Source organism: Gorilla gorilla, chromosome 9 (assembly GCF_029281585.2).
Source record: "Gorilla gorilla gorilla isolate KB3781 chromosome 9, NHGRI_mGorGor1-v2.1_pri, whole genome shotgun sequence".
NCBI lineage: Eukaryota > Metazoa > Chordata > Mammalia > Primates > Hominidae > Gorilla > Gorilla gorilla.
Window position 1 is genome coordinate 69,795,138 of NC_073233.2, and position 27,798 is coordinate 69,822,935.

Genomic DNA, 27,798 nt, shown 5'->3' on the forward strand with positions numbered 1-27,798 from the left:
GTTGTTTTGCCAGGATGTCATCTAATGTTTGTTTTTGTTTTGGACACGGAGTTTCGCTCTTGTCAACCAGGCTGGAGTACAATGGTGCAATCTTGGCTCACTGCAACCTCTGTCTCCCGGGTTCAAGTGATTCTCCTGCCTCAGCCTCCCCGAGTAGCTGGGATTACAGGCATGCGCCACCATGCCTGGCTAATTATCTTTGTATTTTTAGTAGAGACGGGATTTTGCCATGTTGGCCAGGCTGGTCTTGAATTCCTGACCTCAGGTGATTCACCCGCCTCAGCCTCCCAAAGTGCTGGGATTACAGGTAGGAGCCACCACGCCTGGCCTGGCCTGGCCTGTAGTTTTATTGGCTAAGTCTGGTAGCCCTAGCATGGGTGGAGAAGGCTGTAGCTGTGGAAGCCCAGCCAGTCTGCATCTGAGGCAGGGAAAGGCAGCTAAGGCAGCCTGCCGTCAGCCCATTGACCTGACAGATAGGGGCCAATGTGGCTTACTCCTCACCTAGCCTACCCTTGTGCCGTCCTCCCCCACATCCATCCACCGTGACAGATGGATGACCCTTCGTCTTCCCCAGGGGTTGTTTTGATGAGTAGATGACATTTCTAAAGAGCGCTTAGTGCACTGCCTGACACCTGGTAAGTGGTCAAGATGGGGAGAACTGATTGTTTCTACTATTCTTTCCCTCTCACAGTGGCCACCGCAGCGCTAAACACGGTCGGTCGGCATTCAGTGCTCGCCGTGGAAGCGAACCGCAGGAGCATCCTGGGGCAGCGGGGAGATGCTGCACTCACCTAGACAGGCAGCCTACTGTGACTTCAGGCAAGTCATTTTCCTTCTCTGTGCCCCAGTTTCTTTGTCTGCAAAATGAGCAGCTGGACGAGAAACTTACCATTCTTTCACAGCATGTCAAACTCAACATGCCCATCTGAGCTGAAGACACTGGGGCTACTCACTGGGTGTGAACCTTTGACAGCATCCAGGCCCCGCACAGTTGTCTAGGAGAAGCCTGGCCCATGATGTCCTTTCTGCTACCCACCTGCCACGAGCCCCAGTTCTGAGCTGGAGGGGTGGGGGTGGGTGGAAGGTGGATAGTGGTCAGTGCCTCACCTGGCCGGCTGCAGCCTGGCAGAGTCCATGGGGGACCTCGCAGCACAGTGGATCCTCTTGCCTCGTGTCTCTAGTTGGTCCAGCTCTGGTCTATTCCATGCTATTCCGTTGTCATGGGCAGGACCGGGTTTGATGAAGTTGGACCTAGGTGTATCCCAGCCTCTCCTGGTTTCTGTCGTCTTTCTGTGGTGCCCAGGGCTTATGTTTCTATCTCTTTGAATGTTGAGTTTACTCCGCCCTTCAGGGATCAGGGCTGCCTGAGCTCAGGGTGGAGGTGCTGTTGTCTGTCTGGCTTCCAGGCCCTGGACTGGCAGTGTCCCCCAGCACCCCTGTCCAGCTATGCCAAGCCCCCTCCTTTTCTTTCTTGGCCTCTGCCCTATTTGTTCTGTGACTGGCCCAAGAGAGGGGTGTGGGCTGGCAGGTGTCCCACATAAAGCCTGGAGGCAGCATCCAGGCCTGGCTGACTTACCCCGGGGCCCCCTGCCTACTGCCCCCAGCCAAGCTGGGTCTCCTTCTTCCTGCCCAGCTGAGGCAGGGCCTAGAAGGGCACCGAGGCAGGCCCTCTGTGATGCTCCTGTTGCTATGGTAATTCTAGGTGAGAAGGCCATAGCATTCTGTGTCTGGCACCCCCGCCCATCTCCCCAGCTCTGCCCTGCTGCCCCAAGAGATGGCTCTCTGCTGGGGAGCTCGAGAGCTTGGAATCTGCTGCAGTCAAAGTCTCTTCCATGCGGCCAGGCACAGTGGCTCATGCTTGCAATCCTAGCACTTTGGGAGGCCAAGGCGGGTGGATTACTTGAGGTCAGGAGTTCAAGACCAACCTGGCCAACATGGTGAAACCCCGTCTCTACTAAAAATACAAAACTTAGCCGGAAATCACTTGAACCCAGGAGGCAGATGTTGCAGTGAGCCAAGATCATGCCACTGCACTCCAGCCTGGGTAACAAAGCGAGACTCTTGTCTCAAAAAAAAAAAAAAAAAGTATCTTTCATGCAGGCCCCATCCTTTGGACCTCCCTTCAACCCCAAGAGAGACCACTACCCTAGCAGGTAAGACTCTACCTCTCAGAAACTGACCTTTACTGTAGAGCTGATAGTGGGAAAGGGCTCAGGATCCAAAATCAAAAGACCTGGATCCTAGTCTCAAGCCATTTATAGCTGTGTGACCTTGGACGAGCCAGGCCTTGAGCTTCAGTGTCCTCCTTTGTAAAATGTGGATAAACATGTGATACTGAATCATCCTTCAGGAATAGCTCTATGCCTTTCCGTAGGTTGTTCCCCTGATGTGTAATGCTCTTCCATTCTTCTCAGCTCCATGAACTCCTACTCATGCTTCAAGACCCAACCGAAATGCCCCATTGTCTGTAAAAATTTCCCTGACCTCTGTGCACTTGGCACAGATCTTAGGCCTTGCCATTCTGTGTTAGAGTTATTATTTAAGTGTTTCCAAATTTTTTGACTATGAATACGTACAGGCAGGAATCAGATTAGGCTCAGTTCTGGAAGGAGAAATGGTTTGGCGAATATTTTCTTTGCGGAACGGAAAGCAGAAGAGGGCGACCTTGACTGGGTTGGGTGCCATCTCTGCAGGGCCTGGGACTCTTGTTCCAGGCACGGCTTGGGTCAATCAGCACTCATGACTTTGCTGTGTGCCTGAGCCGTGCCTGGCTAACTGGGGACATTTTCATAGCTGAGACCCAGTAGGAGAGACCATGACTTGTGCCAGGGTGTGCCTGTCTCAGCTCTGGGGCAGGGCCAGGAGCAGCTGCTCATGGGATGTCTCTGGGAACATGCTGGGGCCTCTGGGAGGGGAAGGGAGACTGGGCATGCACTGTCGATGGTCCTGGTGGTACTCCTGGGATATTGCCAAGGAGCCTGCGGTTCAGGGAACAGGGAGGAGGGACTCTAGTGTCTCCAACTCCCTCTCACGGCTCTATGGCTGCTGGTCGGGGTCAGGGAGATGAAGCAGTGCCAGCTCCGTGGTCTACACTGATCCTGACCAGTGAACCAGGCTTCCCCAGCCAGAGCCAGCTAGTCAAGCACGCTCTCTAGTGGCCACCACAGGGAAGGCAAGAACTTGTCTCCACAAAGGCAGGATTTTCATTTATTCCTTCAGAGAGTACAGAATGAGCATCAATGTTCCAGGCATGGTGCCAGGCATGTGTGCTAACTTTAGTTAAAACATACTTATTGGCCGAGTGTGGCGGCTCACTCCTGTAATCCCACCACTTTGGGAGGCCTAGGTGGGAGGACTGCTTGAACTTAGAGCTCGAGACCAGCCTGGGTAATGTAGTGAGACCCTATCTCTACAAAAAAAAAAAAAAAATAGCTGGGTGTGGTGGCGTGCGCCTGTAGTCCCAGCGACTTGGGAGGCTGAGATGGGAGGATTGCTTGAGCCTGGGAAGTGGAGGTTGCAATGAGCCAAAATCACACCCATTGCACTCCAGCCTGGGTGACCTTGTCTCGAAAATATACTTATATATTTACTTATATATTTATATGTATAAATATATGTGTACATACAAATAAATATATTTGTAATATTATAGACATATTAATACGTATTTACATATGTTAATATATAAATATATATAATATATATTTATTTATCATCTTCTAAATGGAAAACTCTCTCTTGAGTTTCAGGATGTGTTGGTTGGGAAGGGAATACAGGATAGGGAAATAATCCATTAAGCAATGACTCAGCACAGGCCATAAAATCAGAATCACCTGGAGAACTTGAACAATCCCAACACCTGGGGTCCATCCAGACCAATCAAATCAGAATTCGTAGGGGTCAGGCACAGGCACCAGTGGTTTGGAGAGTTGACGGACACGTGTCCCATCCATCATTCTCATTCGGCTGCCAAGGTAGGCATCGTTGTCCCATTTTGCATATGAGGAGACTGAGGCTGAAGTGAACCTGCTTCTTTCCCCATATCAGTTGAGGACAGCGATGGGGCAGCGGGGAGGCAGTAAATACTCCTACAAGGCTGCCTCTAAAGAGATTCTTATAATAACAACAGCTTTATTGTTTGCCATGATTAGAAAAGTATTCAAGGTCATTGCGAAATAGTGTTTTTTTTCTAGGCAGATAATTATATAAAGGCAAAAATGGTGTGTGGGGGTGGGGGACAAGAGGAGGGAGAGCATTAGGACAAATATCTAATGCACGCAAGGCTTAAAACCTAGATGATGGGTTGACAGGTGCAGCAAACCACCATGGCACACGTATACCTATGTAACAAACCTGCACATCATGTATACCTATGTAACAAACCTGTACATTCTGCACACGTATCCCAGAACTTAAAGCGAAAAAAAAAGTGGTGTGTAGAAAAATCACCTGCAATCTCAGCATAGTTAACGCCTAGTACATTTCAGAGAGAGGGTGACAGGAAAGGGAGGATGAGAGTGGGTTTATTTTAAGACACAAGGTCATATTATAAAATCAGGGCTTCTGGAAGTTTAGTCCCAACCACACACCTCATAATCCCCTGCAGTGCTTGATTAAAATGCAACATCCCTAAGGCCACAGACTCAGACTCTGGAGAAAGATCCAGAAAACTGCCCGTTTAATAAACATTTGGGCGATTCTTATGGCCTCTAAAGACCAAGAACCACTGCTGCCTAGAGCTCTGCTCTCTTCATTGAACAATACAAGAGGAGTGTGTAGGTAGACACCCATCACTTCCAACAGCTTAGGAGAGCCCTTGAGTATGGATTGATGTATTAAAATTTATTGAATCACATGCTGAGATTTTCACCAGCTGCCCGTGGGGATCTGGGCATTTATTCCCATATTGCACTGGCTGGCTGGAAGCCAGCAGCATAAACTCCAGGGTTGTTCTGTCAACCCCCACCAGACTCACCCCGCCTCCACCAGCCCCGGCAGGCTTCTCCTTCCATCTCTCTGAAGCAACCTACTGATGGGCCCTGCCAGCCAATCACAGCCAGAATAATGTATGATGTCACCAGCAGCCAATCAGAGCTCCTCATCAGCATATGCAGAATTCTGTCATTTTACTAGGGTGATGAAATTCCCAAGCAACACCATCCTTTTCAGATAAGGGCACTGAGGCTGAGAGAGGAGCTGAAACCCACCCGGGGTCACCACACACAGGTGGCAAGGCTGGGACCAGAAACCAGGACTGGTGACTGCAGCCCAGTATTCATTCTTTCCATAGCCCACAGGGCTGTCAAAGACCCCAGGGCCTAGTCAGAGGCTCCTCCTTCCTGGAGAGTTCCTGGCACAGGAGTTGAGGCTCAGCACAGCCCCCTAACCCCCAACTCTCTCTGCAAGGCCTCAGGGGTCAGAACACTGGTGGAGCAGATCCTTCAGCCTCTGGATTTTAGGGCCATGGTAGAGGGGGTGTTGCCCTAAATTCCAGCCCTGGTCTCAGCCCAACGCCCTCCAAGAAGAAATTAGAGGGGCCGTGGCCAGGCTGTGCTGGCCGTTGCTTCTGAGCAGATTACAAGGAGGGACCAAGACAAGGACTCCTTTGTGGAGGTCCTGGCTTAGGGAGTCAAGTGACGGCGGCTCAGCACTCATGTGGGCAGTGCCAGCCTCTAAGAGTGGGCAGGGGCACTGGCCACAGAGTCCCAGGGAGTCCCACCAGCCCAGTCGCCAGACCTTCTGTGGGATCATCGGACCCACCTGGAACCTCACCAGTGAGTACAAGGTGCCCCAGGTGGACTGGGCTGGGGCTTTGAGGCCTTCAGGGTTGGATGGCCATCTTGCATATTTGTGTGGGATGTGCACACACAGGCAGCACATGCGCAGGTGTGTGGGCACCTGTGTGTCTGTGCAAATGCCCTGAGGTGGGAATGAGCTTGGTGTGCATCAGGCACAGCCAGCCAGTGTGGCTGCAGCAAAACACACAGGGAAAGAATGGAGGGGGCATCAATCACTGCTTCAGTAAATTTTTATTGAGCGCCTTCTACGAGAACACAAGAGGAGCTTCCATTCTGAGGAGGAAACAGGCAGGAAACAGGCAGATATCCTGTATAATTTCAAGTAGTGATAAGTGCTCTCTAGAAATATCAAGCAAGGTGAGGAGACACAGAGCACCAGTGGCAGTGGGGCTCTATTTCCAGGTAGGATGGTTGGGAACATCCTTTCTAAAGGGAACCTGGAGTGGGAAGGAACCATGCAGGTATCTCAGGAAGAGCTTCCTCCAGGCAGGAAGATCAGCAGGTGGAAAGGCCCTGGAGCCACCATTCAGTAAACATCATTTGAGCATCTCTACCAGCTACGTTCCATTATGGGAATGGGAATATGGTGGTGGACAGGGCTGCCTGGTCCCTTCCATACTTCTCACACTAGGGTGGTTGAGAGAGCTTGGGAGCTAATGAACAAGATGGGCTGAGAACACTGCCTAGCCCAGAGGACCTGAGCTTAGTGTGTAGACATTGCTGCTGTTACTGCCTTTGTAATTGTATTATTTATTTATTTATTTATTTATTTATTTATTTATTTATTTTTAGACAGAGTTTTGCTCTTGTTACCCAGGCTGTAGTGCAATGGCGTGATCTCAGCTCACTGCAACCTCCACCTCCTGGGTTCATGCGATTCTCCTGCCTCAGTCTCCTGAGTAGCTGGGATTACAGGCACCCGCACCACGCCTGGATAATTTTTTTGTATTTTTAGTAGAGACAGGGTTTCACCATGTTGGCCAGGCTGGTCTCAAACTCCTGACCTCAGGTGATCCACCTGCCTCGACTTCCCAAAGTGCTGGGATTATAGGCATGAGCCACTGCGCCCAGTGATTATAGAAAGTTAAAGGCACATGGCAATGCACACGCCTATCTACATCTTCCCCTGCCAAAGCAAAGGGCAGCCTCTGGGCTCACTTTCTTGGGTTTCCACTTCCAAAAGGCAGTCAGAGCTGGCAGGGCCTTGGAGACCACTTCATCCACCTCCTAGGGTCCCTATGGGAGAGTTGAGGTCCAGAGCGGGGAAGGGTCCTGACAGGCTCTGACCAGGGCCTCTAATCCCTAAAAACCCCCAATCGGTGTCCCTCTCTACCAGGACCCAAGCCCACCTGCTGCAGCCCACTGCCTGGCCATGACCATCACCTACACAAGCCAAGTGGCTAATGCCCGCTTAGGCTCCTTCTCCCGCCTGCTGCTGTGCTGGCGGGGCAGCATCTACAAGCTGCTATATGGCGAGTTCTTCATCTTCCTGCTCTGCTACTACATCATCCGCTTTATTTATAGGTAAAGCTGGCAGGGCTGGGGCGGGGGTCCTGGGAAGGATGTGGCTGGGGCTGGGAGCTCCTGGGGGCCTCCCAGCCAGCTCAGGGGCCAGTGTACCAGTTCACTACAAGACTAAGCTGAGCTCCTGACCAGGTCCTGGGCACTGGAGCTGAGGCTGGGGCTGGGGGCTGGGGAGAGAAAAGAAGTCAGACTGAGAGGCTGCTCAACCCAGGCCAGCAGGGTTTTAGCCACCCTTCCTCCAACCCCAGGAGGACCCCTGGAGCCCAGGCTTTGTCTGGCCCCACTCAACTGGCCTGTTTTACTGAATCCCACACAGACTCATAGGCCCACATAGTACATTAAAAGAGAGAGAGAGAGAGAGAGATGGAGTCTCACTGTGTTGTCCAGGCTGGTCTCGAACTCCTAGGCTCAAGCAATCCCCCTGCCTTAGCCTCCCAAGGGGCTGGGATTACAGGTGTGAGCTACTGCACTTGGCCAACCACAGGGTACTTTTTTTTTTTGAGACAGGGTTTCACTCCATCACCCAGGCTGGAGTGCAGTGGGGGCAATCTTGGCTCACTGTAACCTCTGCCTCCCAGGTGCAAGCGATTCTCCTGCCTTAGCCTCCTGAGTAGCTGGAATTATAGGCACACACCACCATGCCTGGCTAATTTTTTTTTTTTCTGTATTTTTAGTAGAGACAGGGTTTCATCATGTTGGCCAGGCTGGTCTTGAACCCCTGACCTCAAGTGATCCACCCACCTCGGCCTCCCAAAGTGCTGGGATTACAGGTGTCAGCCACCATGCACAGCCCACATGGTACATTTTTTAAAATTATTTTTTAATTAAAATGTTTATCTAAGGCCAGTAGCAGTGACTCGCGTCTGTAATCCCAGCACTTTGAGGGGCCAAGGTGCGGGGATCACTTGAGCCTGGGAGTTCAGCGTGGGCAACATAGTGAGACCCCGTCTCTACCAAAAATTTAAAAAATTAGCTGGGAGTGGTGGCATTTGCCTGTGGTCCCAGCTACTTGGGAAGCTGAGGTGTGGGGATGGCTGAAGCCTGTGAGGTTGAGGCTGCAGTGAGCTATTATCACACCACTGCACTTCAGCCTGAGTGACAGGCTATCTCAAAAGCAAACAAAATAATGTTTATCTAAACAATAAAATATAATCACAGAATATATGATAGCATTTTAAATTGAAAAAGCATTAATGATTACATGGATTGTAAAATATCAAATACATGAAATTCTTGTGTTCTTAATAATGCTAGCAACAAGGCACATTTGGTTTTTACTAGGGCACCAAGGTACTTTAAAAAAAGTTAGGGCCAGCCACAGGGGCTCACACCTGTAATCCCAGCACTTTGGGAGGCCAAGGCAGGAGGATCACTTGAACCCAGGAGTTTAGGACCTGAGCAACATAGGGAGATCCTGTCTCTATAAAAAATTTAAAAATTGGCTAGGCCCTTTGGCTCACACCTGTAATCCCAGCACTTTGGGAGGCCGAGGTGGGTGGATCATGAGGTCAGGAGTTCAAGACCAGCCTGGCCAACATAGGGAACCCAATCTCTACTAAAAATACAAAAATTAGCCGAGTGGGGTGGCATGCACCTGTAGTTCCAGCTACTCAGGAGGATGAGGCCGGAGAATCGCTTGAGCCCGGGAGGCAGAGGTTGCAGTGAGCCGAGACCATGCCATTGCACTCCAGCCTAGGTGACAGAGTGAGACTCCGTCTAAAAATAAAATAAAAATCAAAAAATGATCTGGGCATGGTGGCTTATGCCTGTAGTCCCACCCAGCTCCTCAGGAGGCTGAAGCAGGAGGATTGCTTGAGCCCAGGAGGTTGAGGCTGCAGTGAGTCATGACTGTGTCGCTGCCCTTGAGCCTGGGTAACAGAGCAAGACCCTATCTCAAAACAAACAAACAAACAAACAAACAAAAACCAATAAACCAAAAACATTTATCTAAACAATAAAATAAAGGACAGATATAATCACCGAATATATGATAGCATTTTAAATTGAAAAAGCACTAATGACTACAATGGATTATAAAACATCAAATACATAAAATTCTTGAGTTCCTCCTAATACCAAAGACAAAGCACATTGGTCTTTGGTTTTTACTTGGGCACCAATGCATGCTGAAAAAAAGTCAGACTTCATTTTTTAGAGCAGTTTTAGGTTCACAGCAAAATTGAGCAGAAGGTAGAGTTCTCATGTGTCTCTTTGCTCCTCCCCCTGCCCCCAGCCTCCCCACTATCAACACCCCCACACTACAGTGGTAGATTTATTACAATCCCTGAACCCACAGTGACACATCACTATCACCCAAAGTTCATAGCGTACAGCAGGGTTCACTCTTGGGCTGTACATTCCATGGGTTTGGATAAATGTGTAATGATGTCTCCACCATCGCAGCATCAGGCAGAGTAGTTTCACTGCTCTAACAAAATCCTCTGCCTATTCACCCCTCTCATTAAAGCCAAACACTCTGTTTCTTTTTTTCTTTTTAGAGACAGTGTCTCGCTCTGTCACCCAAGCTGAAGTGCAATGGCAATCACAGCCCATTGCAGCCTCCAACTCCTGGGCTGAAGTGATCCTCCTATCTCAGCCTCCAGTGGCTACGACTGCAGGCATATGGCAACGGCACCCAACTAATTTTTTGTAGAGATGGGGTCTTGCTATGTTGCCCTGGTCCTGCCTTGAACTCCTGGTCCTGCCTTAGCCTCCCAAAGCTCTGGGATTACAGGCATGAACCACCGTGCCCGTCCCAAACACTCTGTTTCGACCTGCTTTTAAACAACTGACCCTTGGCTGCTTTCAAAGGATCAGGGTGTCTGAAACTGGCCTCTGCAGCAGGACCTTCCTTCCTACACATCTCCCAGTGGCCAGTGTGAGGATTCTCCCCACAAGAAACCACTGGAGGGGGCCTCCTCCTGTCCTGGTTTGGGGCTGTACAAGGAGCATCATGGAACTGGCTCAGACCTCAGGAGGGGCCCTGGGCTGGGGAAAATGTGGGATAGCATCGAGGCAGTCCCACTCCTACCCAGGGCCGGGCTAGACCTGGGGACAGTCTCAGCCATCTCCTCGCTGCGTCCACACAACTCCACCCCCACCCCCACCCCCAGGCTGGCCCTCACGGAAGAACAACAGCTGATGTTTGAGAAACTGACTCTGTATTGCGACAGCTACATCCAGCTCATCCCCATTTCCTTCGTGCTGGGTGAGTTCCCCCTTCTGGCTGTTCCGGGTCCCTGTGGCCGCCCAGGCTCCAGACAGGCCAGGGGAGGATCACGAGGAGCTGCGGCAAGGGGCTGGGGAGGGGGCGGGGGAACGCCAGCCGCAGGTCGGCGCCTCTCTGTAGTTCAGGGAAAGGTGCGGACTGCAGCCAGAGAAACTGAAGTTAGACTTTAGGTAAGACGTCCTGCCTTTAGCAATGAAAACCCCATTTTCTGAGGGAAGCGCTGACATCATGGTCCCTGGAGCCCCTGCGCGGGAGGGGAGGGGGTCTGGCGGATTTCTGGGACCAGCAGGGGGACCCCCGGGTGACAGAACCCTTGGGGCTCTCGCGCCTCCATGCGAGGCTCTGCCTGCCTCTCGCTCCCGAGCGCCTTCCAGGAGGGTTGGGGGCTAGGCCCCCTCGCAGCAGAAAGCTGGAAGAGCCGAGGCATCGCCGGGCGCTGGGCCCTGGGCTCTGGCCGCAGCCTGGCCCCTCGCCCCTCGCCCCCCGCCCCTCCTGCCCAGGCTTCTACGTGACGCTGGTCGTGACCCGCTGGTGGAACCAGTACGAGAACCTGCCGTGGCCCGACCGCCTCATGAGCCTGGTGTCGGGCTTCGTCGAAGGCAAGGACGAGCAAGGCCGGCTGCTGCGGCGCACGCTCATCCGCTACGCCAACCTGGGCAACGTGCTCATCCTGCGCAGCGTCAGCACCGCCGTCTACAAGCGCTTCCCCAGCGCCCAGCACCTGGTGCAAGCAGGTGAGCGGATCGGGAGCAACGGGGAGGCACCGGGCAGAGCCAGGGGCCGAGATGGGCGCGGCAGGAATGGAAGATGGGTGGAGCCAAAGTCCCCCGGACTCGGGGGATTGGGTGGAGCCAGGAGTGGGGTGCGGTCAAGATTTGGGGGTCCAATTGGGCGGGACAGAGTCGGGTGTCTGAAGGTGGGGCGAGGCCAGGAGCCCACCCTCCGAGAGTAGGAGTCTGAGGCAGGGCTAAGGACCCTTGAGGGATAATGGAAAGAAGGGTGATGGCTTGGGAACTGGTGAGGTACTAGGGTCTACTTCCCTCTGCCCTTGCCCCTCTTGATCTCCGGTTTCCACTCTGGAGGTATGGGACATTGGTCTCTGACACCCCCTCAGCCTGGCCTGACCTGGTCCTGGTTAATAAGACAGACCCAGGCTAGGCGTGGTGGCTCTCGCCTGTAATCTCAGCGCTTTAGGAGGCAAAGGTGGGAAGATCGCTTGAGCCCAGCTGTTTGAGACGCCCCTGAGTAACATAGCGAGACCTCCATCTCTACAAAAACATTAAAAATTAGCAGGGCATGGTGGCGTGTGCCTGTAGTTTGAGGCTGAGTATCGGGAGGCTGAGGCAGGAGGATCACTTGAGCCCAGCAGTTCCAGGCTGCAGTGCCCTAAGATCGCACCGCTGCACTCCAACCTCGGTGACAGAGGCAGACCCTGTCTCTGGAAATAAATAAATACCCTGCCCACATGCTCAGCCCAGAACAGCACCTAGTAGGTGCTCAGAAATTTTTTTGTTGTTGAAAGAAAGAGGATGGCAAAGGAGTGCTGAGGTTCCTATAGGTCAGCAGGTGCCGGCCATCCCTTCTGCAGGTTCTCCCACCCACCGCCTTCTTCACTCCACTCTGCAGGCTTTATGACTCCGGCAGAACACAAGCAGTTGGAGAAACTAAGCCTACCACACAACATGTTCTGGGTGCCCTGGGTGTGGTTTGCCAACCTGTCAATGAAGGCGTGGCTTGGAGGTCGAATCCGGGACCCTATCCTGCTCCAGAGCCTGCTGAACGTGAGCCCACTGTGCAGACAGGGCTGCCGCAGAGTGGGAAGGGTTGTGGTCCACAGGAAACAAGGTTTCCTACAAAGAGAAGCCTCGGGCCCCTGAGGGTCTTCTGAGAGCCTGAGGCGGGGTTGCAGAATCTTTTCCAACAGCAATCCACAGCCCGAGGTGGTCCCTTCTCAGATGCCCCTCCCTCCTCTCGGAGTCTGTGAGGTCCTGGTTCCCTTTTGATAGATGAGGAAGCTGAGACACAAAGAGGTTTAGTGAGCTGCCCATGGCCACACAGCCAGGAATGGACCATGGGTACCAGGCCCTGGTACCTGGTGAAGAGGTGGGGGCGAGCCCAGGGTGGGGGCAGGTGGTGTTCAGAACCCCATCCCCCTCTGCTGCCCCCCAGGAGATGAACACCTTGCGTACTCAGTGTGGACACCTGTATGCCTACGACTGGATTAGTATCCCACTGGTGTATACACAGGTGAGGACTAGGCTGGTGAGGCTGCCCTTTTGGGAAACTGAGGCTAGAAGGACCAAGGAAGCAGCTGGGGTGGGAAGGGCTCACCTAGAGGCTAAGTGGCTCCCCTGGGAGTTGGGTCCACACTTTGAAGTTGGGTCTGGACTTTGAAGTGCCGAGTTCTAAGAGTCCAGGCTCCTGCCTGGCCCAGTACAGTAGAGGCAATGTGATTATCCCCATATTAAAGAGAGGTTGGCCGGGCGCAGTGGCTCGTGCCTGTAATCCCAGCACTTTGGGAAGCTGAGGCAGGTGGATCACCTGAGGTCAGGAGTTCGAGACCAGCCTGGCCAACATGGTGAAACCCCGTCTCTACTGAAAATACAGAATTAGCTGTGTGGTGGTGCACGCCTGTAATCCCAGCTACTTGGGATGCTGAGGCAGGAGAATCGCTTGAACCCGGGAGGTGGAGGTTGAGCTGAGATCATGCCACTGCACTCCAGCCTGGGCGACACAGCAAGACTGTCTCAAACAAACAAACAAACAAACAAACAAAAAAAGGGGTTAACAGAGACCCTAAGTCACATGAGTGTGCAAGTCAGAACAAGGCCTTTGTCTCCTGTCTCAGACTCCCAGCCCCGGGAGCATCCTGATTTCAGGGTTCCGACCTAGCCCTTTGCTACCACATCCTCCTCCTCCTCCTCCTCCCAGGTGGTGACTGTGGCGGTGTACAGCTTCTTCCTGACTTGTCTAGTTGGGCGGCAGTTTCTGAACCCAGCCAAGGCCTACCCTGGCCATGAGCTGGACCTCGTTGTGCCCGTCTTCACGTTCCTGCAGTTCTTCTTCTATGTTGGCTGGCTGAAGGTGGGCCTCTCCAGGGCCCTGCTGGGCTGGAGGCATGGCCAGAGGGGTCATGGCCAGCAGCTGCCTGAGACGAGGATGCAGTGTCAGGAAAGGAAGGTCTCACGGGTAGAAAGCAGCCAGGTGTGGTGGCACACACCTGTAATCCCAGCTACTCAGGAGGCTGAGGCAGGAGAATCGCTTGAACCCGGGAGGCGGAGGTTGTGGTGAGTTGAGATCGTGCCACTGCACTCCAGCCTGGGCAAAAGAATGAAACTCTATCTCAAAAACAACAACAACAAAACAAAGCCCTAAGGTTCTGTAGCCCCTGCCCTTTAGAAGGCAGATTGGCACCACCTCTCCTTATTCAAGATGCCTGTTGGGCTGTCTTGTTCCTCACCTCAAGTCCAGGTATTCCCTCCCACCACAGCCAATACTCCGAACAGATGTTCTGAATCACACAGTTTTCTCTCCCCCTCTTTATCTTTCCTTCCTTCTGTTGCCCACCCACTTTCTCTCCCTTCCTACCTTCCTTTATTTTTTGGTAGTGGGGGTGTAAGTCTCTGTCTCTGCCCTTCCTGTCACTGTGACACACACACACACACACACACACACACACACGCATTCCTATTCCTCTAAATTCTCCCTGCCCCCCCAGTTATCTTTGGTTTCTGCAGATCAAAACAAATCACACTTTTATGCTTGAAATTCTCCAGGGTGCCCCAGTGGCCTGCAAGATGTCCCCTGGACCCCTAAGGCAGACCCGTGTCACCTCTTCGGGGCTTTGTTAGGGCATTTTAGAGGTTGCTATCCAGGAATCTGCCCACCTAGACTGCCCTTTAGTTCAGCCCACTTCAGTATATATCTCTGTTGCATGAATGAATAAAATTATGCAACTCCAGGTAAGATACATGAGGTGAGATAAAGGCAGTGACTCAGCCGAGTGATACACTCAGGGACAGCTGTGGGTGTTCAGGGAAGGACTGGCTCAGAAGAGTTAGAGGGGCTGTGTCCAGAAGTGTGTGGGTGCCCACAAGTGTGGGGGGCTGGAGCCCTAAACTCTGCCTTTGAAGACAGTGGTCAGGCAGGAAGGGCATCATGGGGTGTGGAAATAGCAGCAGCTGAGGTTTAAAGGGGGAAGCTGGCTTTGAGGAGTTCTGCCTGAGGGTTTACAGAGCCTCACCTGTCCCCAAGGTGGCAGAGCAGCTCATCAACCCCTTTGGAGAGGATGATGATGATTTTGAGACCAACTGGATTGTCGACAGGAATTTGCAGGTATGGGGAGAGGGAGAGAGACCATACCATGGACCTTCCCCAAAGTGGACCCAAAGAGAGGACCCCACTGTTCTGTAGGGAGGCCTCACAGTGAATGATCACCCCTTCCCCTCCTCCCTCCTGCAGCCAGTCATTCACTCACAGGATTCTCACCTCAATCTTTGAGGCTGCAGGCAGGCACCCATCTCCCCATTTCACAGGCAGGGAAACTGAGGTCCAGAGAGAGGGAGATTCCTCCAAGTCATCAGGCACATACAAGGTCCTGCCTGGGATGATCTTTCTGTGGGACTTCTTCTGTCCCTGGTGACCAGGTGTCCCTGTTGGCTGTGGATGAGATGCACCAGGACCTGCCTCGGATGGAGCCGGACATGTACTGGAATAAGCCCGAGCCACAGCCCCCCTACACAGCTGCTTCTGCCCAGTTCCGTCGAGCCTCCTTTATGGGCTCCACCTTCAACATCAGGTGTGGCCAGAGCCAGGGGGCTGGGTGGGAAGCCCCTCCTAGTGCAGGGGTCTGCCTAGGAACTTAGAATTGCACTAGTTAATACATACAGGTTGCTTCAGTAAGTGTCAGGCACTGTACTATGCTCTTTATAAACATTAACTATTTTTTTCCTCCCAATAATTCTGGTTTGTTATCCCAAGTTTTCAGATAATTAAAGTACAGGTTCAGAGAGAGTAAGTTGTCCAAGGCCACATAGCTACCAAATGGTGCATTTGCTGCTCGAAGGACAGCCTGTGATCAGTGATGCAGTGGAACGTTAGGACCTGGCTCTTGTCATCCAGAACTATGTTTTCTTTTCTTTTTGAGACAGAATCTCGCTCTGTCGCCCAGGTTGGAGCGCAGTGGCGTGATCTTGGCTCACTGCAACCTCTGCCTCCTGGGTTCAAGTGATTCTCCTGCTTCAGCCTCCCCAGTAGCTGGGATTACAGGTGCCCACAACCACAACTGGCTAATTTTGGTACTTTTAGTAGAGATGAGGTTTCACCATGTTGGCCAGGCTGGTCTCGAACTCCTGACCAGTAATCTGCCTGCTTTGGCCTCCCAAAATGCTGGAATTATAGGTGTCAAAACTATGTTTTCTGATAAGCTACGGTGCTTGGATGGGAAGTGGAAGTGGGGTTCCCTGGGATGGGGGAGGGGCAGCAAAGTCCCAGCAGGCAGCCAGGCCATCACAGGTACCTCCTGAATTGACTTTGTCTTACCGAGTAAAGGGCTCAGGCCACCCACAGCAGCCAGACTTATCCCCACATGGTCCCACTTCCCTGATTCCATCTGAATCCCTCTTGAGCTGCAGTGGGCTGAAGGGCTATCCCAGCTGGTCCTTTCTCCCCAGGACAACAGAGTTGAAAGTGCCTTGGAGAGTGTTGGGCACATGTCAGGGTTCATACTCAAGGGTTTCTTCCACGGTATCCAGTGCTGTTCTCGCTTGTTCTTTTCTTTTTTTTTTTAAACGGAGCTTCACTCTTGTTGCCCAGAGCTGGAGTGCAGTGGCACAATCTCGGCTCACTGCAACCTCCGCCTCCCAGATTCAAGCAATTCTCCTGCCTCAGCCTCCTGAGTAGCTGGGATTATAGGTGCCAGCCACCAAGCCCGGCTAATTTTTGTATTTTTAGTAGAGACAGTTTCACCATGTTGGCCAGGCTGGTCTCGAACTCCTGACCTCAGGTGATCCACCCTCCTCAGCCTCCCAAAGTGCTGGGATTACATGTGTGAGCCACTGTGCCTGGCTGCTTGTTCTTTTAAGAACCAAATATCCTACTAGACTGCAATCGAGTTTAACTACAGTCTATAGATAGTGTGAGGAAGGGTTGGGAGGGTGATCAAATGAAGGCTGGAGGCTTGCTTAGGTCAGAAACATTTCTAGAGGATGACTTTGAGCCCTACATGGTCTGTACCCCAGTAGCTGAAGGTTGTTGAGGGGTGGGGAGGGCTGAAAACAGAACGATAAAGCATAGACCTTGTCTCCAAGGAATGCACAATTTATGGAGGGAGCTCAAACCCAAGCCTCAAACTCTGGATACAAGGTACAAAGTACTGGATGTCCAGAAAAGGGACAGAACATGGAACACAGTCATCTTTGTCTGCCTGGGAGGCGGCTTCCAGCTGGGTCTGGAGCTGGGCCATGGAACATGGGAAGAATCTGAACTTGGGCAAGGGCAGGCCATACTCTCTGGTAGATAAGCTTTCCCTTGCAGGGTAAAGGTCTGGGGCTCCTGGGATGCCTGTTGCTAGGAAGCCAAATTTCTCTTTGTGGATGTCACTCCCAGTTGGAACCACAAATTCCTGGCATTGCCCAGAGTCACTCATGGGCCTCATCTGAACCACTCATGCCAGGGCACCAGTGTTTCTGACTGCCTGGAGTGAGGGGTTTTACAGGGGAAGTGAATGATGAGGAGGCCTTTACACGCCAGGCGGGGTGGTTGGGGGGGTTGGATGTTAACTCTGGTCAAGAGGGAATCAACAAACAGTGAGGTGAGCTGGGCCTGGAGGGATCACCGGGAGGTACAGGACAGATCAGGAGAGAGGTGAGAGCTGGGGTATGGTGAGGAAGACGGTGTGGCCTTGGCTTGGGCCAACTGAGAGAGAGGAGCGGGGGTAAGGGATAAGTAAGGCCAGGTGTCGGTCCTTTGTCCACTGGCTCAGCCCTGCATCTCCTGTTTCTTTCCAGCCTGAACAAAGAGGAGATGGAGTTCCAGCCCAATCAGGAGGACGAGGAGGATGCTCACGCTGGCATCATTGGCCGCTTCCTAGGCCTGCAGTCCCATGATCACCATCCTCCCAGGGCAAACTCAAGGACCAAACTACTGTGGCCCAAGAGGGAATCCCTTCTCCACGAGGGCCTGCCCAAAAACCACAAGGCAGCCAAACAGAACGTTAGGGGCCAGGAAGACAACAAGGCCTGGAAGCTTAAGGCTGTGGACGCCTTCAAGTCTGCCCCACTGTATCAGAGGCCAGGCTACTACAGTGCCCCACAGACGCCCCTCAGCCCCACTCCCATGTTCTTCCCCCTAGAACCATCAGCGCCATCAAAGCTTCACAGTGTCACAGGCATAGACACCAAAGACAAAAGCTTAAAGACTGTGAGTTCTGGGGCCAAGAAAAGTTTTGAATTGCTCTCAGAGAGCGATGGGGCCTTGATGGAGCACCCAGAAGTATCTCAAGTGAGGAGGAAAACCGTGGAGTTTAACCTGACGGATATGCCAGAGATCCCCGAAAATCACCTCAAAGAACCTTTGGAACAATCACCAACCAACATACACACTACACTCAAAGATCACATGGATCCTTATTGGGCCTTGGAAAACAGGTCTGTCCTCCACCTGAACCAGGGGCACTGCATTGCCCTGTGCCCCACCCCAGCTTCCCTTGCTCTGAGCCTACCCTTCCTCCACAATTTCCTAGGGTTCCATCACTGCCAGAGCACACTGGACCTACACCCAGCACTGGCTTGGGGTATATACTTGGCCACCTTCACAGGGATCCTAGGGAAGTGTTCGGGACCTTTTCTCACTTCACCCTGGTATCACCCGGAAGACTTCTTGGGACCAGGTGAAGGAAGATGAGGTTGTGCTGACCAGAATGAGGCTGGAGAACTGCCCCAGGGCTGACAGGCCAGGCTTAGCTGAGCAGATGTTATCACTGGCCCCAACTTACTTTGAGCAAGGGTGGCTGACCCAAAACCATGAGGTGGCAGTCAGCTGGATGACAGATGAACACTTCCCCCATAACTATTTAGGGTAGTACCCAAGCACTACAGGAAAAGATGGCAGAACTGCCCCACTCCTAGGAACTGGTAGATGGTGAGGTTGAGGGTGTCCAGGGCCCTTAGGTCATTTTCTCATTGCCTGGGGACCTCACCAAAATACTTCTTGCTTCCTTGGGGTCAGCCCAAAGCTGTCACAAAATCAGATATTTCCCTTTATTCCAGATTTCCTGGACACTTTCACCCAATTATAAACACCCCACTTCAGCCCCAATCATGTGGGAGGAAGTATAACTTCCCTTTTCTAGATTCTCAAGCAGTTACTTTCACGGTCAGAACACCCAGCTATTATGATTGAAAACCTAAAAGGGCAACAATTTCAGTCTTGCTTCTAGGGCTAGACAGGAACTTGGCAAACATCTGTGGCAAAGGATGTTAATATTTAAGAATCTTGTCTTGGGCTGGGTGTGGAGGCAAGTGGATCACAGGAGGTCAGGAGTTTGAGACCAACCTGGCCAATATGATGAAACCCCATCTCTACCAAAAAAAATACAAAAATCAGCTGGGCGGCGTGGTGTGCCTGTAGTCCCAACGCAGGAGGTTGAGGGGAGAATTGCTTGTACCCAGGAGGTGGTGGTTGCAGTGAGATTGAGCAACTGCAATCCAGCCTGGGCGACGGAGTGAGACCGTCTCAAAAAAAAAAAAAGGATCGTCTCAACCTTTGCCCTCCTACTGCAACATTTTGGTATTTGAAATGAAGGTACCTTCCATACTTACGCTGTTAATACTTTCATTCTCACTAGGGATGAAGCACATTCCTAACCTGCTTCCTAACGGGGATGCTTCGCCAGCCAGGTCCTCACCTGTGTGTACACCAGCAGGACACTGATCCAGTCACAGCCATACAGCTGTCCACACTGAAGAACATGTCCTACAACAGCCTGAATCAAATGGTTAGCTTAACAGATAAAAATCCCAGACTACTTCAGCCTTTAATGCCTTTTATTCATAAAAACTGTGAAAGCTAGACTGAACCATTGGAAACATTTAACTCAGACTCTGGATTCAGAGTCAGTAACCCTTAGTTCTGTCTGAATCCAAGACAGCCACACCTTAGTATACTGCCCAAATGAGTTTAATAAATACAAATACTTGTTTCTTTTTGATTAGTGTGATTAGAACTGAACAACGGCACTTAAGGAATCTGGAAGATAGCCTGGATAGATTTCTGATTCATCCCAAGACCTCAAAGACAACACCTGGGTACCAAATTTCTTTATTTGAAGGAATGGTACAAATCAAATAACTCAAGTGGATGTTTTGGTACAACTTATAGAAAAGATAAAGGAAACCCCAACATGCATGCACTGCCTTGGTGACCAGGGAAGTCACCCCACGGCTATGGGGAAATTAGCCTGAGGCTTAGCTTTCATTATCACTGTCTCCCAGGGTGTGCTTGTCAAAGAGATATTCTGCCAAGCCAGATTCGGGCGCTCCCATCTTGCGCAAGTTGGTCACGTGGTCACCCAATTCTTTGATGGCTTTCACCTGCTCATTCAGGTAATGTGTCTCAATGAAGTCACACAACTGCAAAACAATGGGGAAGACAGTTAGTGGGCAGCTTTCCCAATCCCTAAGGCAAATGATTTCCTCCACTTATTTCCTGGGGTTCCAATACTCACATGGGGGTCATTTTTGTCAGTGGCCAGTTTGTGCAGTTCCAGTAGTGACTGATTCACATTCTTTTCCAAATGTAATGCGCACTCCATCGCATTCAGCCCGCTCTCCCAGTCATCACAGTCTGGTTTCTGAATGAGGAGAATAGGTTAATGCATCTCTACCAACTAACCTAGAAGTCAGCAAGCCCATTATCTCTAACCACCACGTTTTGGCAAAAGGGACATTACTATTTGCCTAATTTAGTTTAGATGGTAAGCCTAAAAAAGCACAAAAGGCAAAAGCCCAGTGTATCATCACTTTATAAGAGCAATTGCTAGTTTAAGTGATTTCTGATACCCAACACTGCCAGATGATGAAGTATGACACCCCTAGGATCTTTTGTTCACCTTGATATCCTGAAGGAAGATTCGGCCACCTCGTTGGTTCTGCAGCTTCATCAGTTTCTCAGCATGTTCCCTCTCCTCATGAGATTGGTGAAGAAAGTATTTGGCAAAGTTCTTCAAAGCCACATCATCGCGATCAAAGTAGTAAGACTGAAAGGGGAACACTGAATGTGTTATACTAGGGATCCCCAGAGACAGGTAGCTGTGACAGTCTACAGGGAGGCAAGATGGTCGCGTCAGCCTAGGCTTCCTTTCTCAAAGCACAGCATGAAGGAATCAGTGCCTAAGGAGACTGGGGGCAGATGAGCTACTGGATTGAACCCAAGAGTAATGTTTCTATTCTAAAATAGAAAACTGAAACTTGATCCTTGAAAGTTAACTTCAAGGAACCTTTAGGATATTATGGGCATCGCCTGGGGCAATGTCTTAAGGATCTGTATTACTGCACAGAAAACTTACAGCCAGTGTCAGAATTCATTGTCTGATGAGAGGGCGCTGGAGTACTGACCCTGCACTTAGTCCTTTTCTCCTCCCTGCTCCTGTATTAACCATGTTAAAGCATGGTTAAAACTAAGCTCAGGAGTCTGCCAGCTGTACCACATATTTATTTATAAAATTAAAAACCCCTGCTGGGTGCGGTGGCTCAGCCTGTAATCCCAGCACTTTGGGAGGCCGAGGCAGGCGGATCACGAGGTCAGCAGATCGAGACCATCTTGGTCAACACGGTGAAACCCCGTCTCTACTAAAAATAAAAAAAAATAGCTGGGCGTGGTGGCGTGCGCCTGTAATTCCAGCTACTCAGGAGCCTGAGGTAAGAGAATCACTTGAACCCAGGAGGTGGAGGCTGCAGTGAGCCGAGATCGCGCCACTGCACTCCAGCCTGGGCGACAGAGCGAGACTCTGTCTCTCACACACACACACACAAATTAAAAACCCCCATGCAAGGTGGCAAATGTGGACAGTATGTTGATGTAAACATACTTTTATAATAATTATATCACAAAAATTTGATTTTCAGTTTTAGACATTTGATGTAGTCAAGTGTTTGTGAAAGGCAGTGACAGTCACAGAAATACAGGCCTGTTTTCAAATCCATTTGGAACACATTTATTCTTGGGATAGTTTGGACAATCACAAGGCAATTCTAAGGAAGACTCCCACAACACTGCCTAAGACCAAGATTTGGGAAAATTGATTCCACTGATCACTGAAAAATTTCTTGCCCAGTAACTGTCGGTGGACTTTATCCAAGAACTGGGGGTTCAATTAGTAGGCCAAACTCCACACCTCTTACGGTAAGATACATAAAAGATAAATTAAGTTCCCTAGGCGCAAGGTCAGGTGACACTTCGGTGACTGCAGAAGGGGCGATTCCTAGAGATATGCTTCAAAGCAAGTGGGACTTAGAGATAAGCAGAGCCGAGAGGTGGATACGGCTGCTCGAGAGGGATCTACCCACAAGATAAGCCACCTCCCGCCAGCCCCCAAGGTTTGCTATTCGACACCGTTACCCAGCAGCTCCGCCACACACAGGCGGACGGGAGCTGGATACCTAAGCAAAAAACGCTGGCATTTAGGGCCAAATGCCGGAGGCAGAGGAAAAGATGGGAAAGCAAAACTCCACCTTCCTAACCGCAGGATTGATCACACAGGCTGGCAGTTTTGCAACCCCAGGATTTCAGGACACCAAGCTCTCCTTAAAAAAGAAGGGTGTGCAGAGGCGGCCCTGGCCTAGGAGGGAGCATTCTCAGGGTACAGCCGAGAAGAACCAGCTGCCCCGACTTTCTGCGCCAGAGAAGTCCTCGGAAACCTCGAGCAGCCTCCATTTTCCAGAAGGGCGCAGGGAGGCGGGGGAGCCCGCGGGTGGCCACACCCCCGGCCCGCCCCAGCGCGCGCCCCGGGAACCGCGCCCGGCCCCCGCCACCGCTTAGGCCCGCCCGCGCTCACCATGGACAGGTAAACGTAGGAGGCGTAGAGCTCCAGGTTGATCTGGCGGTTGATGGCGGCCTCTGAGTCCTGGTGGTAGTTCTGGCGCACCTGCGAGGTGGACGCGGTCGTCATGGCGGCGACTAAGGAGAGGCGGCGGCGGCGGTGGCTGCGCGGCGCTGGGGCGGCGGCGGGGGCCTTGGGGCAGTCCGAGGGTGCGGTGAAGAGGTGACGGAGGGCTGGCTATGGGCGGCCGGCCGGGGTGGGGGACGAGCGCCGGGTTCCGTCCAAGCACTGTTGAAGCAGGAAACCCCGACGACTCTCGGCGAAGAACGTCTGGCCCTGCGGGTCGCTTGTGGTCTCTTATAGCCGCGTCGGCGTCAGGCCCGCCCCGGCCAATCAGCGCCGCCCGCCCCGAGCCCGCTCCTTCCGGTGGGCGCGGGACCCCGCCCCTGCTGTGGGGGAGGGGCGGCCGCTGGAGGCCCTCGCGCGCTCTGGCGGAGCTCGAGAGCGGGGACCGGTAGCCGACTGCTTCTGGGACAGCGGTGGCGTCTCTGTGCCCGTTTAGTGGAGTTGGAGGGAAGCTGCGAGGAGGCGCAGGAAGTCCACCTCAGAACCCCCCCCCCCGGTCTAGGGGCGCCCGGGCGTTGGAACCGGCGGGGGAAGGGTGCGGGGGCGCATGGGGTGATCCTGATTCGGCTCCCATTTTCCTGAACGGGCACCCTGAGGCTCCTGGCCCGGGGCATGGTGTTAAAAATCATAGCTGCGGAGAAGCCCTTGTGACACCTTGCTGCAGATTGGGAAGCTGCAGATTGGGAAGGTGGAAGGTGGAGACGCGGTCCTTAGGTGGTCGAGCGCATTTTCTCTTCCTCAGAGTCCAGGAAGGAGGGCGATGGAGAAGTGGGGCGCACGGCGGGTTTCGGGTCCGCCCCTGCCCTTCCGACTCCTCCGACCACGTCTGCCTTTGGCTGAAAGCAAATATGGCTCCGTGTGCAGTTTCTGCAACAAAGGCTGGGCGGGCCGGGTTTCCCTAGGGATGGGGACCGCCTCCCCGGGGAGTCGTGGGGGTGAGCCACCGGGGCCTCCGAGAGAATCGCTGGTGTCGCTTCGCACCCAAGGGACACATCTCGGGTTAGAAAGGAGAAGCGACGTGGATCTAAAGGCGAAGCCCATGCTGAGGACTTTTCAAAATGGCCTCTTATCGGCCCCACTCACAGGAGCTTCAGGCTTCGGTGGCCCTGTAGGACAACCCTGGGGTGTCATTGGAGAGAAGCTGACGGGGTTAATGGCGGGTGACAGGTGAAAGAGACCCCGGAGGGGTGGGGCCAGTGTGTGTGGCTTGCAGCTGAGTCCCAGGCACAGGGTGGATGTGAATTTATGGGTGGCAGAGCTACAGCTAGGCCCTGCCCTTACCTAGGTCCTGGCTTCGAGGTCCACTGTTCTGTCGCGTCTTTTGAGGCATCGGTGGAAGAACAATGAATTTCAGGATGCTCACAAACCTGCAGCTGGAAGCTAGACTTCCAAACCTTACTTTAAAAAAGCAACTCTACTGAAATACTAAAATAAATTGCCGACGGAATTAGGGTGATCTCTTTTTCACGGTTTCATTTAAAAATGCACCTATGTTATTTACAGGAAAAACGTTTTAGTGGTGCTAGAGCTACAAGAATAAGGTAAACAGAAGGATGCTGCTAGACGAGGAGTACCTTACCCAGTCTGGGATAGGAGGAGGTCGGGGAAGCCCTCCCTAAGCAAGACACGTGAGCTGAGTTTGAAGAAAAAGTTAAAAGGAAGGTGAAGTGCGGGAGAGAAACAGGGAAGGGAATTTGGAGCAGAGTGAACAGCATATGCAAAGGTGTGGCAATGTGGAAATGCATGGCCTGTTAAAGCTGCCTTAAGAAAATATGTTGCCTGGGGCTGGGCGCGGTGGCTCATGCCTGTAAATCCCAGCATTTTGGGAGGCCGAGGCGGGCGGATCACTTGAGGTCGGAGTTGGAGATCAGCCTGGCTAACTAACATGGCTAAACCCTTCTCTACTGAAAATACAAAAATTAGCCGGGCGTGGTGGCATGCGCCTGTAATCCTAGCTACTCTGGAGGCTGAGGCAGGAGAATCGCTTGAACCTGGGAGGCGGAGGTTGCAGTGAGCCGAGATTGCGCCTTTGCACTCCAGCCTGGAAGACAAAACAAAACTCCGTCTCAAAAAAAGAAAGAAAGAAAGAAAGAATGTTGGCCTGGAAAGTACAGTTTATGTTGGGGGATGCTGGTTAGGGTGGAGAATAGGGGCAAGATCGGGCAGGGTTGTGTTCCATAAAAAGAGGTTAAACTTGATCTTAGAGACAGCATAGAGACACCTCATTAGCTTTGTTTTTAGAAACCTTACACTGGGAATCTCTTAGGATAAGAGTATAGCAAAGTCACCATATATAGGATCCAAAGCTTTCCTTTATAACAGTAACCACCAGTTAGAAAATAGGGGGAAAAAAGAATGGAAAAAAACAGTGTTTTTCACTTACATTGACAACAAAAGCTTAAAGTACCTTGGAATAAAGTTAACAAGAAATATATAGGAAAAACTGTAAATGCTTACTGCTGGACAAAAAAAAATTCCAAAAGCCTAGCATAAATGAAGAGGTACCATATTCCCAAATGGTCGGTCAATCTTCATTCTGTAAAGATGTCAGTTTCCCCAAATAAGCATAAATTCACTGCAATTTCCATAAGAGGCAGTTGTTTGTTTTTGTTTTTCCTCAGCCATTACTGTCTCTGGGACAGTTTTTTTTTTTTTTTTGAAACTTCACAAAATGATTCTAAAGTTCATTTGGAGGAGTCAGTGTGTTGATAGATTTGCATTTGGTGCTATAATAAAGGTACAGTAAAGTGCTATAAGCAGTATGGTACTGGCACAGGAAGAGATGACTAGATTAATGCAACAAAATAGTCCTGCCCCCCTATTATGAGAACTTGGTATATGCTAAACTGTTGTGTCAAATTAGGGAAGAAAGAATGGGTTTAACAAATTATGTTGAAACAATTGACAGTCATGTGGAGAAAAATGACTCACTCAGTATTTAAAAATACATTCCAGATAGATTAAAAATCCAAGCCTTAAAAAAAGTATAAAGTTTTGAGAAGAATATATACAAGATTATTTTTATAATTTTGGGGTAGGGAATGTTCTTCTGAGGCTGTCAGAAGCCGTAAAAGTACAGTTGGCAGGTTTGCCTATTTAAAAATGAAAAGCTGTAAGACAAAAGATGTTGTAAACAAGGTTAAAACAGAGATGACAAATTGGGATGATATTTGTAGCTCATGTAAGTGATGAAGATTAGGAACTATAATATATATTTGTATGTTTAATGAAGTACTATGTACGTGTCACACCTTTTTTTTTTGAGATGGAGTTTTGCCCTTGTTGCCCAGGCTGGAGTGCAGTGGCTTGATCTCGGCTCACTGCAACCTCCACCTCCCGGGTTCAAGAGATCCTCCTGCCACAGCCTCCCAAGTAGCTGGGACTACAGGTGCCTACCACCACACCTGGCTGATTTTTGTGTTTTTAATAGAGACGGGGTTTCACCATGTTGGCCAGGCTGGTCTCGAACTCCTGACCTCAAGTGATCCACCTGCCTCGGCCTCCCAAAGTGCTGGGATTACAGGCATGACCCACCGCACCTGGCCTTATGAGACCCTTTTGATTGCCTGCGCTGGTGCTGTAGATGGTAAGCTCCTGGAAGGCAGGCATTGTTTCTGTCTTGTCTCTGCACTCCCAGCTTTTTGCAAGGTGCTTATTACTTGGTGCCCAGTATCTGTTGCATGAACAGATGGATTCATGATTGAATGTGGAGGATGGATGAGAGTGAGGCTAGAGGGCTGGGCACCAGTCAGGAGGCAGCAGCCTTAGTTATTAGTGAGCAGAGAAGATAGAACACAGATTTGACAGATCTGGAGAAGATCAAATGAACAGACTGATTGGCGAAAGTCGGGGGCCAGGGGTGGGCAGTGTGTAAGAGATCTCCCAGCTTTATGATTTGGTAGGCTTGGCTGCTGCTGCCATTCCCTGAGCCAAGGAGCACAGGAGGAAATGAAGTTTTCCGGGAAAGCCCTTGGGGAAGGCCCGCTTGGTTTTGGACTAGATGTGCTGTGTTTCCAGGCTTCCGGGATGTCCAGGGGGACAAAGCCAGCATGAAGCTGTCGGACCCACCGGAGGGAAGTCGGTCTGCTGCAGGGAGTAGGTTTCCTGAATCAGTGTTGGCTCCATGCTTGGCTAAACATGCATGTAGCTGTAGTGAACATCGCAGCAAGACTGAGGGACAGCTTGTGCTGTAGAAGGTCACTGGGAGGAGGCTGGCTGGGAACAATGGTAGGGAAATCTATTGGTGGGGGAGTGTGAGTGTGTGTGTGTGTTTATGATTGTTTATATGATTGCTTGTGTCCGTTCCCTACTTTCTGGTAACTTGAGGTGTCAGAACTGCAATGTCCAAGCCTTTAGATTCTTCCAAAGCTGTGGCCTGGTCTTGGGACCTTTGTTGACCAGGGTTCTACCTCCCCCACCCTCCAGCTCAGCTCCTCGTGACTTGGAGGCAGCAGAGAGTTTGGCTGGTCTCCCAGGACAGCCGCCTCCCAGGGCCAGGAGTGGCGGGAGGGACCTCAGATGAGAGAAGAGCCAAGCCGGTGGTTTCTGGAGGTTCAGCACATCCTGGAGCAGGAGGGGGCGGTGGTGGGGGTTGCGGTGGAGAGTTGCTGTCCCACCGTGACTCAGCACTCTGCTAGGCTGTGCTTGGGCTCAAAAAGTGCTTTGTCATGGAGGAGAGGAGCAGTCCTAAGACCTGGAGGGCTGTGGCTTCACTGTGGAGGGAGGGAGGGAGGGAGGGAGAGTGCCCCCTCCCCTCATTTCCTAATGGGACAAAGTCCAGAGGCCGCACTGGGAACAAAGGGGTCTGAGATCACTCAGGGGGGCCTCTGATGGTGTTTTTGCTGGCAAGCCTAGGTGTCACTTTTCCTACCTATCCCTCGCTCAGTGCCTTCCCGCCTCATGGGGAATTCTCAATAGATGTTGGGTCCCTTTCTCTTCTAGGGATTGTTATTGTGTAGTCACAATTTAGGATCCACAGCTAGGAAATCATAGACCCCCCCACAAATTTTAAGGCTTTGGAAAGGACGTTAGAGCTTCCAAATCATCATGTTTTACAGATAAGGTGAGACCCAAAAAAGGTTAGG

General features: G+C 51.5%; 4 protein-coding genes across 11 annotated transcripts in view; 2 read left to right on the forward strand and 2 right to left on the reverse strand.

Annotated features, from left to right (window-relative positions):
* Positions 1 to 3,073, reverse strand: part of RAB3IL1 (RAB3A interacting protein like 1) — a 50,422-nt gene extending 47,349 nt beyond the window's left edge. Inside the window, exon 1 of the mRNA XM_004051332.5 lies at positions 1,108 to 3,073. Within this exon, the coding sequence (XP_004051380.4) occupies positions 1,108 to 1,136 (29 nt within the window). The 5' untranslated portion in view covers positions 1,137 to 3,073. The remainder of the gene's footprint in view (positions 1 to 1,107) is intronic.
* Positions 1,805 to 19,759, forward strand: BEST1 (bestrophin 1). 8 transcript variants are annotated; one of them, XM_055354288.2, is made up of 11 exons: positions 1,807 to 2,153; positions 7,135 to 7,322; positions 10,436 to 10,530; positions 11,052 to 11,285; positions 12,178 to 12,332; positions 12,721 to 12,798; positions 13,483 to 13,635; positions 14,806 to 14,886; positions 15,198 to 15,349; positions 17,559 to 18,197; positions 19,397 to 19,759. In XM_055354288.2, the coding sequence occupies exons 2-11, from the start codon at positions 7,171 to 7,173 to the stop codon at positions 19,413 to 19,415; spliced, it is 1,758 nt and encodes a 585-aa protein (XP_055210263.1). In that variant the 5' UTR covers positions 1,807 to 2,153; positions 7,135 to 7,170; the 3' UTR covers positions 19,416 to 19,759. The 8 variants fall into 8 exon arrangements, with proteins under 8 accessions (XP_055210262.1, XP_055210263.1, XP_018891909.1 ...); XM_019036364.4 differs by lacking the exon at positions 1,807 to 2,153 and adding an exon at positions 5,121 to 5,774; XM_055354287.2 differs by having other exon boundaries at positions 1,805 to 2,153; positions 17,559 to 19,759.
* A 94-nt stretch (positions 19,760 to 19,853) lies between these two features.
* On the reverse strand, positions 19,854 to 23,352 carry FTH1 (ferritin heavy chain 1). Its single transcript, XM_004051325.5, has 4 exons — positions 22,604 to 23,352; positions 20,660 to 20,806; positions 20,276 to 20,401; positions 19,854 to 20,180 (listed from the first exon to the last, which is right to left on the reverse strand). Exons 1-4 carry the CDS (start codon positions 22,715 to 22,717, stop codon positions 20,016 to 20,018), a joined length of 552 nt encoding a protein of 183 aa, XP_004051373.1. The 5' UTR covers positions 22,718 to 23,352; the 3' UTR covers positions 19,854 to 20,015.
* On the forward strand, positions 22,716 to 24,007 carry LOC109028715 (uncharacterized). The gene is made up of 3 exons (XM_031016095.2): positions 22,716 to 22,810; positions 22,952 to 23,102; positions 23,346 to 24,007. The coding sequence occupies exons 1-3, from the start codon at positions 22,716 to 22,718 to the stop codon at positions 23,883 to 23,885; spliced, it is 786 nt and encodes a 261-aa protein (XP_030871955.1). The 3' UTR covers positions 23,886 to 24,007.
* Positions 24,008 to 27,798: the final 3,791 nt, after the last annotated feature.

What these genes read in the sequence shown, in the direction of transcription:
- LOC109028715 (XM_031016095.2), top strand. Translation starts at nt 22,716, where the DNA reads ATGGCGGCGACTAAGGAGAGGCGGCGGCGGCGGTGGCTGCGCGGCGCT. An exon ending in TCCGAGGGTGCGGTGAAGAG is followed by an intron (nt 22,811 to 22,951) that starts GTGACGGAGGGC and finishes GGTCTCTTATAG; the next exon opens with CCGCGTCGGCGTCAGGCCCG. An exon ending in GAGCTCGAGAGCGGGGACCG is followed by an intron (nt 23,103 to 23,345) that starts GTAGCCGACTGC and finishes TAAAAATCATAG; the next exon opens with CTGCGGAGAAGCCCTTGTGA.
- FTH1 (XM_004051325.5), bottom strand. Translation starts at nt 22,717, where the DNA reads ATGACGACCGCGTCCACCTCGCAGGTGCGCCAGAACTACCACCAGGAC. An exon ending in CCTACGTTTACCTGTCCATG is followed by an intron (nt 20,807 to 22,603) that starts GTGAGCGCGGGC and finishes TTCCCCTTTCAG; the next exon opens with TCTTACTACTTTGATCGCGA. An exon ending in CTGACAAAAATGACCCCCAT is followed by an intron (nt 20,181 to 20,275) that starts GTGAGTATTGGA and finishes ATTGTTTTGCAG; the next exon opens with TTGTGTGACTTCATTGAGAC.
- BEST1 (XM_055354287.2), top strand. Translation starts at nt 7,171, where the DNA reads ATGACCATCACCTACACAAGCCAAGTGGCTAATGCCCGCTTAGGCTCC. An exon ending in TGCTCCAGAGCCTGCTGAAC is followed by an intron (nt 12,333 to 12,720) that starts GTGAGCCCACTG and finishes GCTGCCCCCCAG; the next exon opens with GAGATGAACACCTTGCGTAC. An exon ending in GGCTCCACCTTCAACATCAG is followed by an intron (nt 15,350 to 17,558) that starts GTGTGGCCAGAG and finishes GTTTCTTTCCAG; the next exon opens with CCTGAACAAAGAGGAGATGG.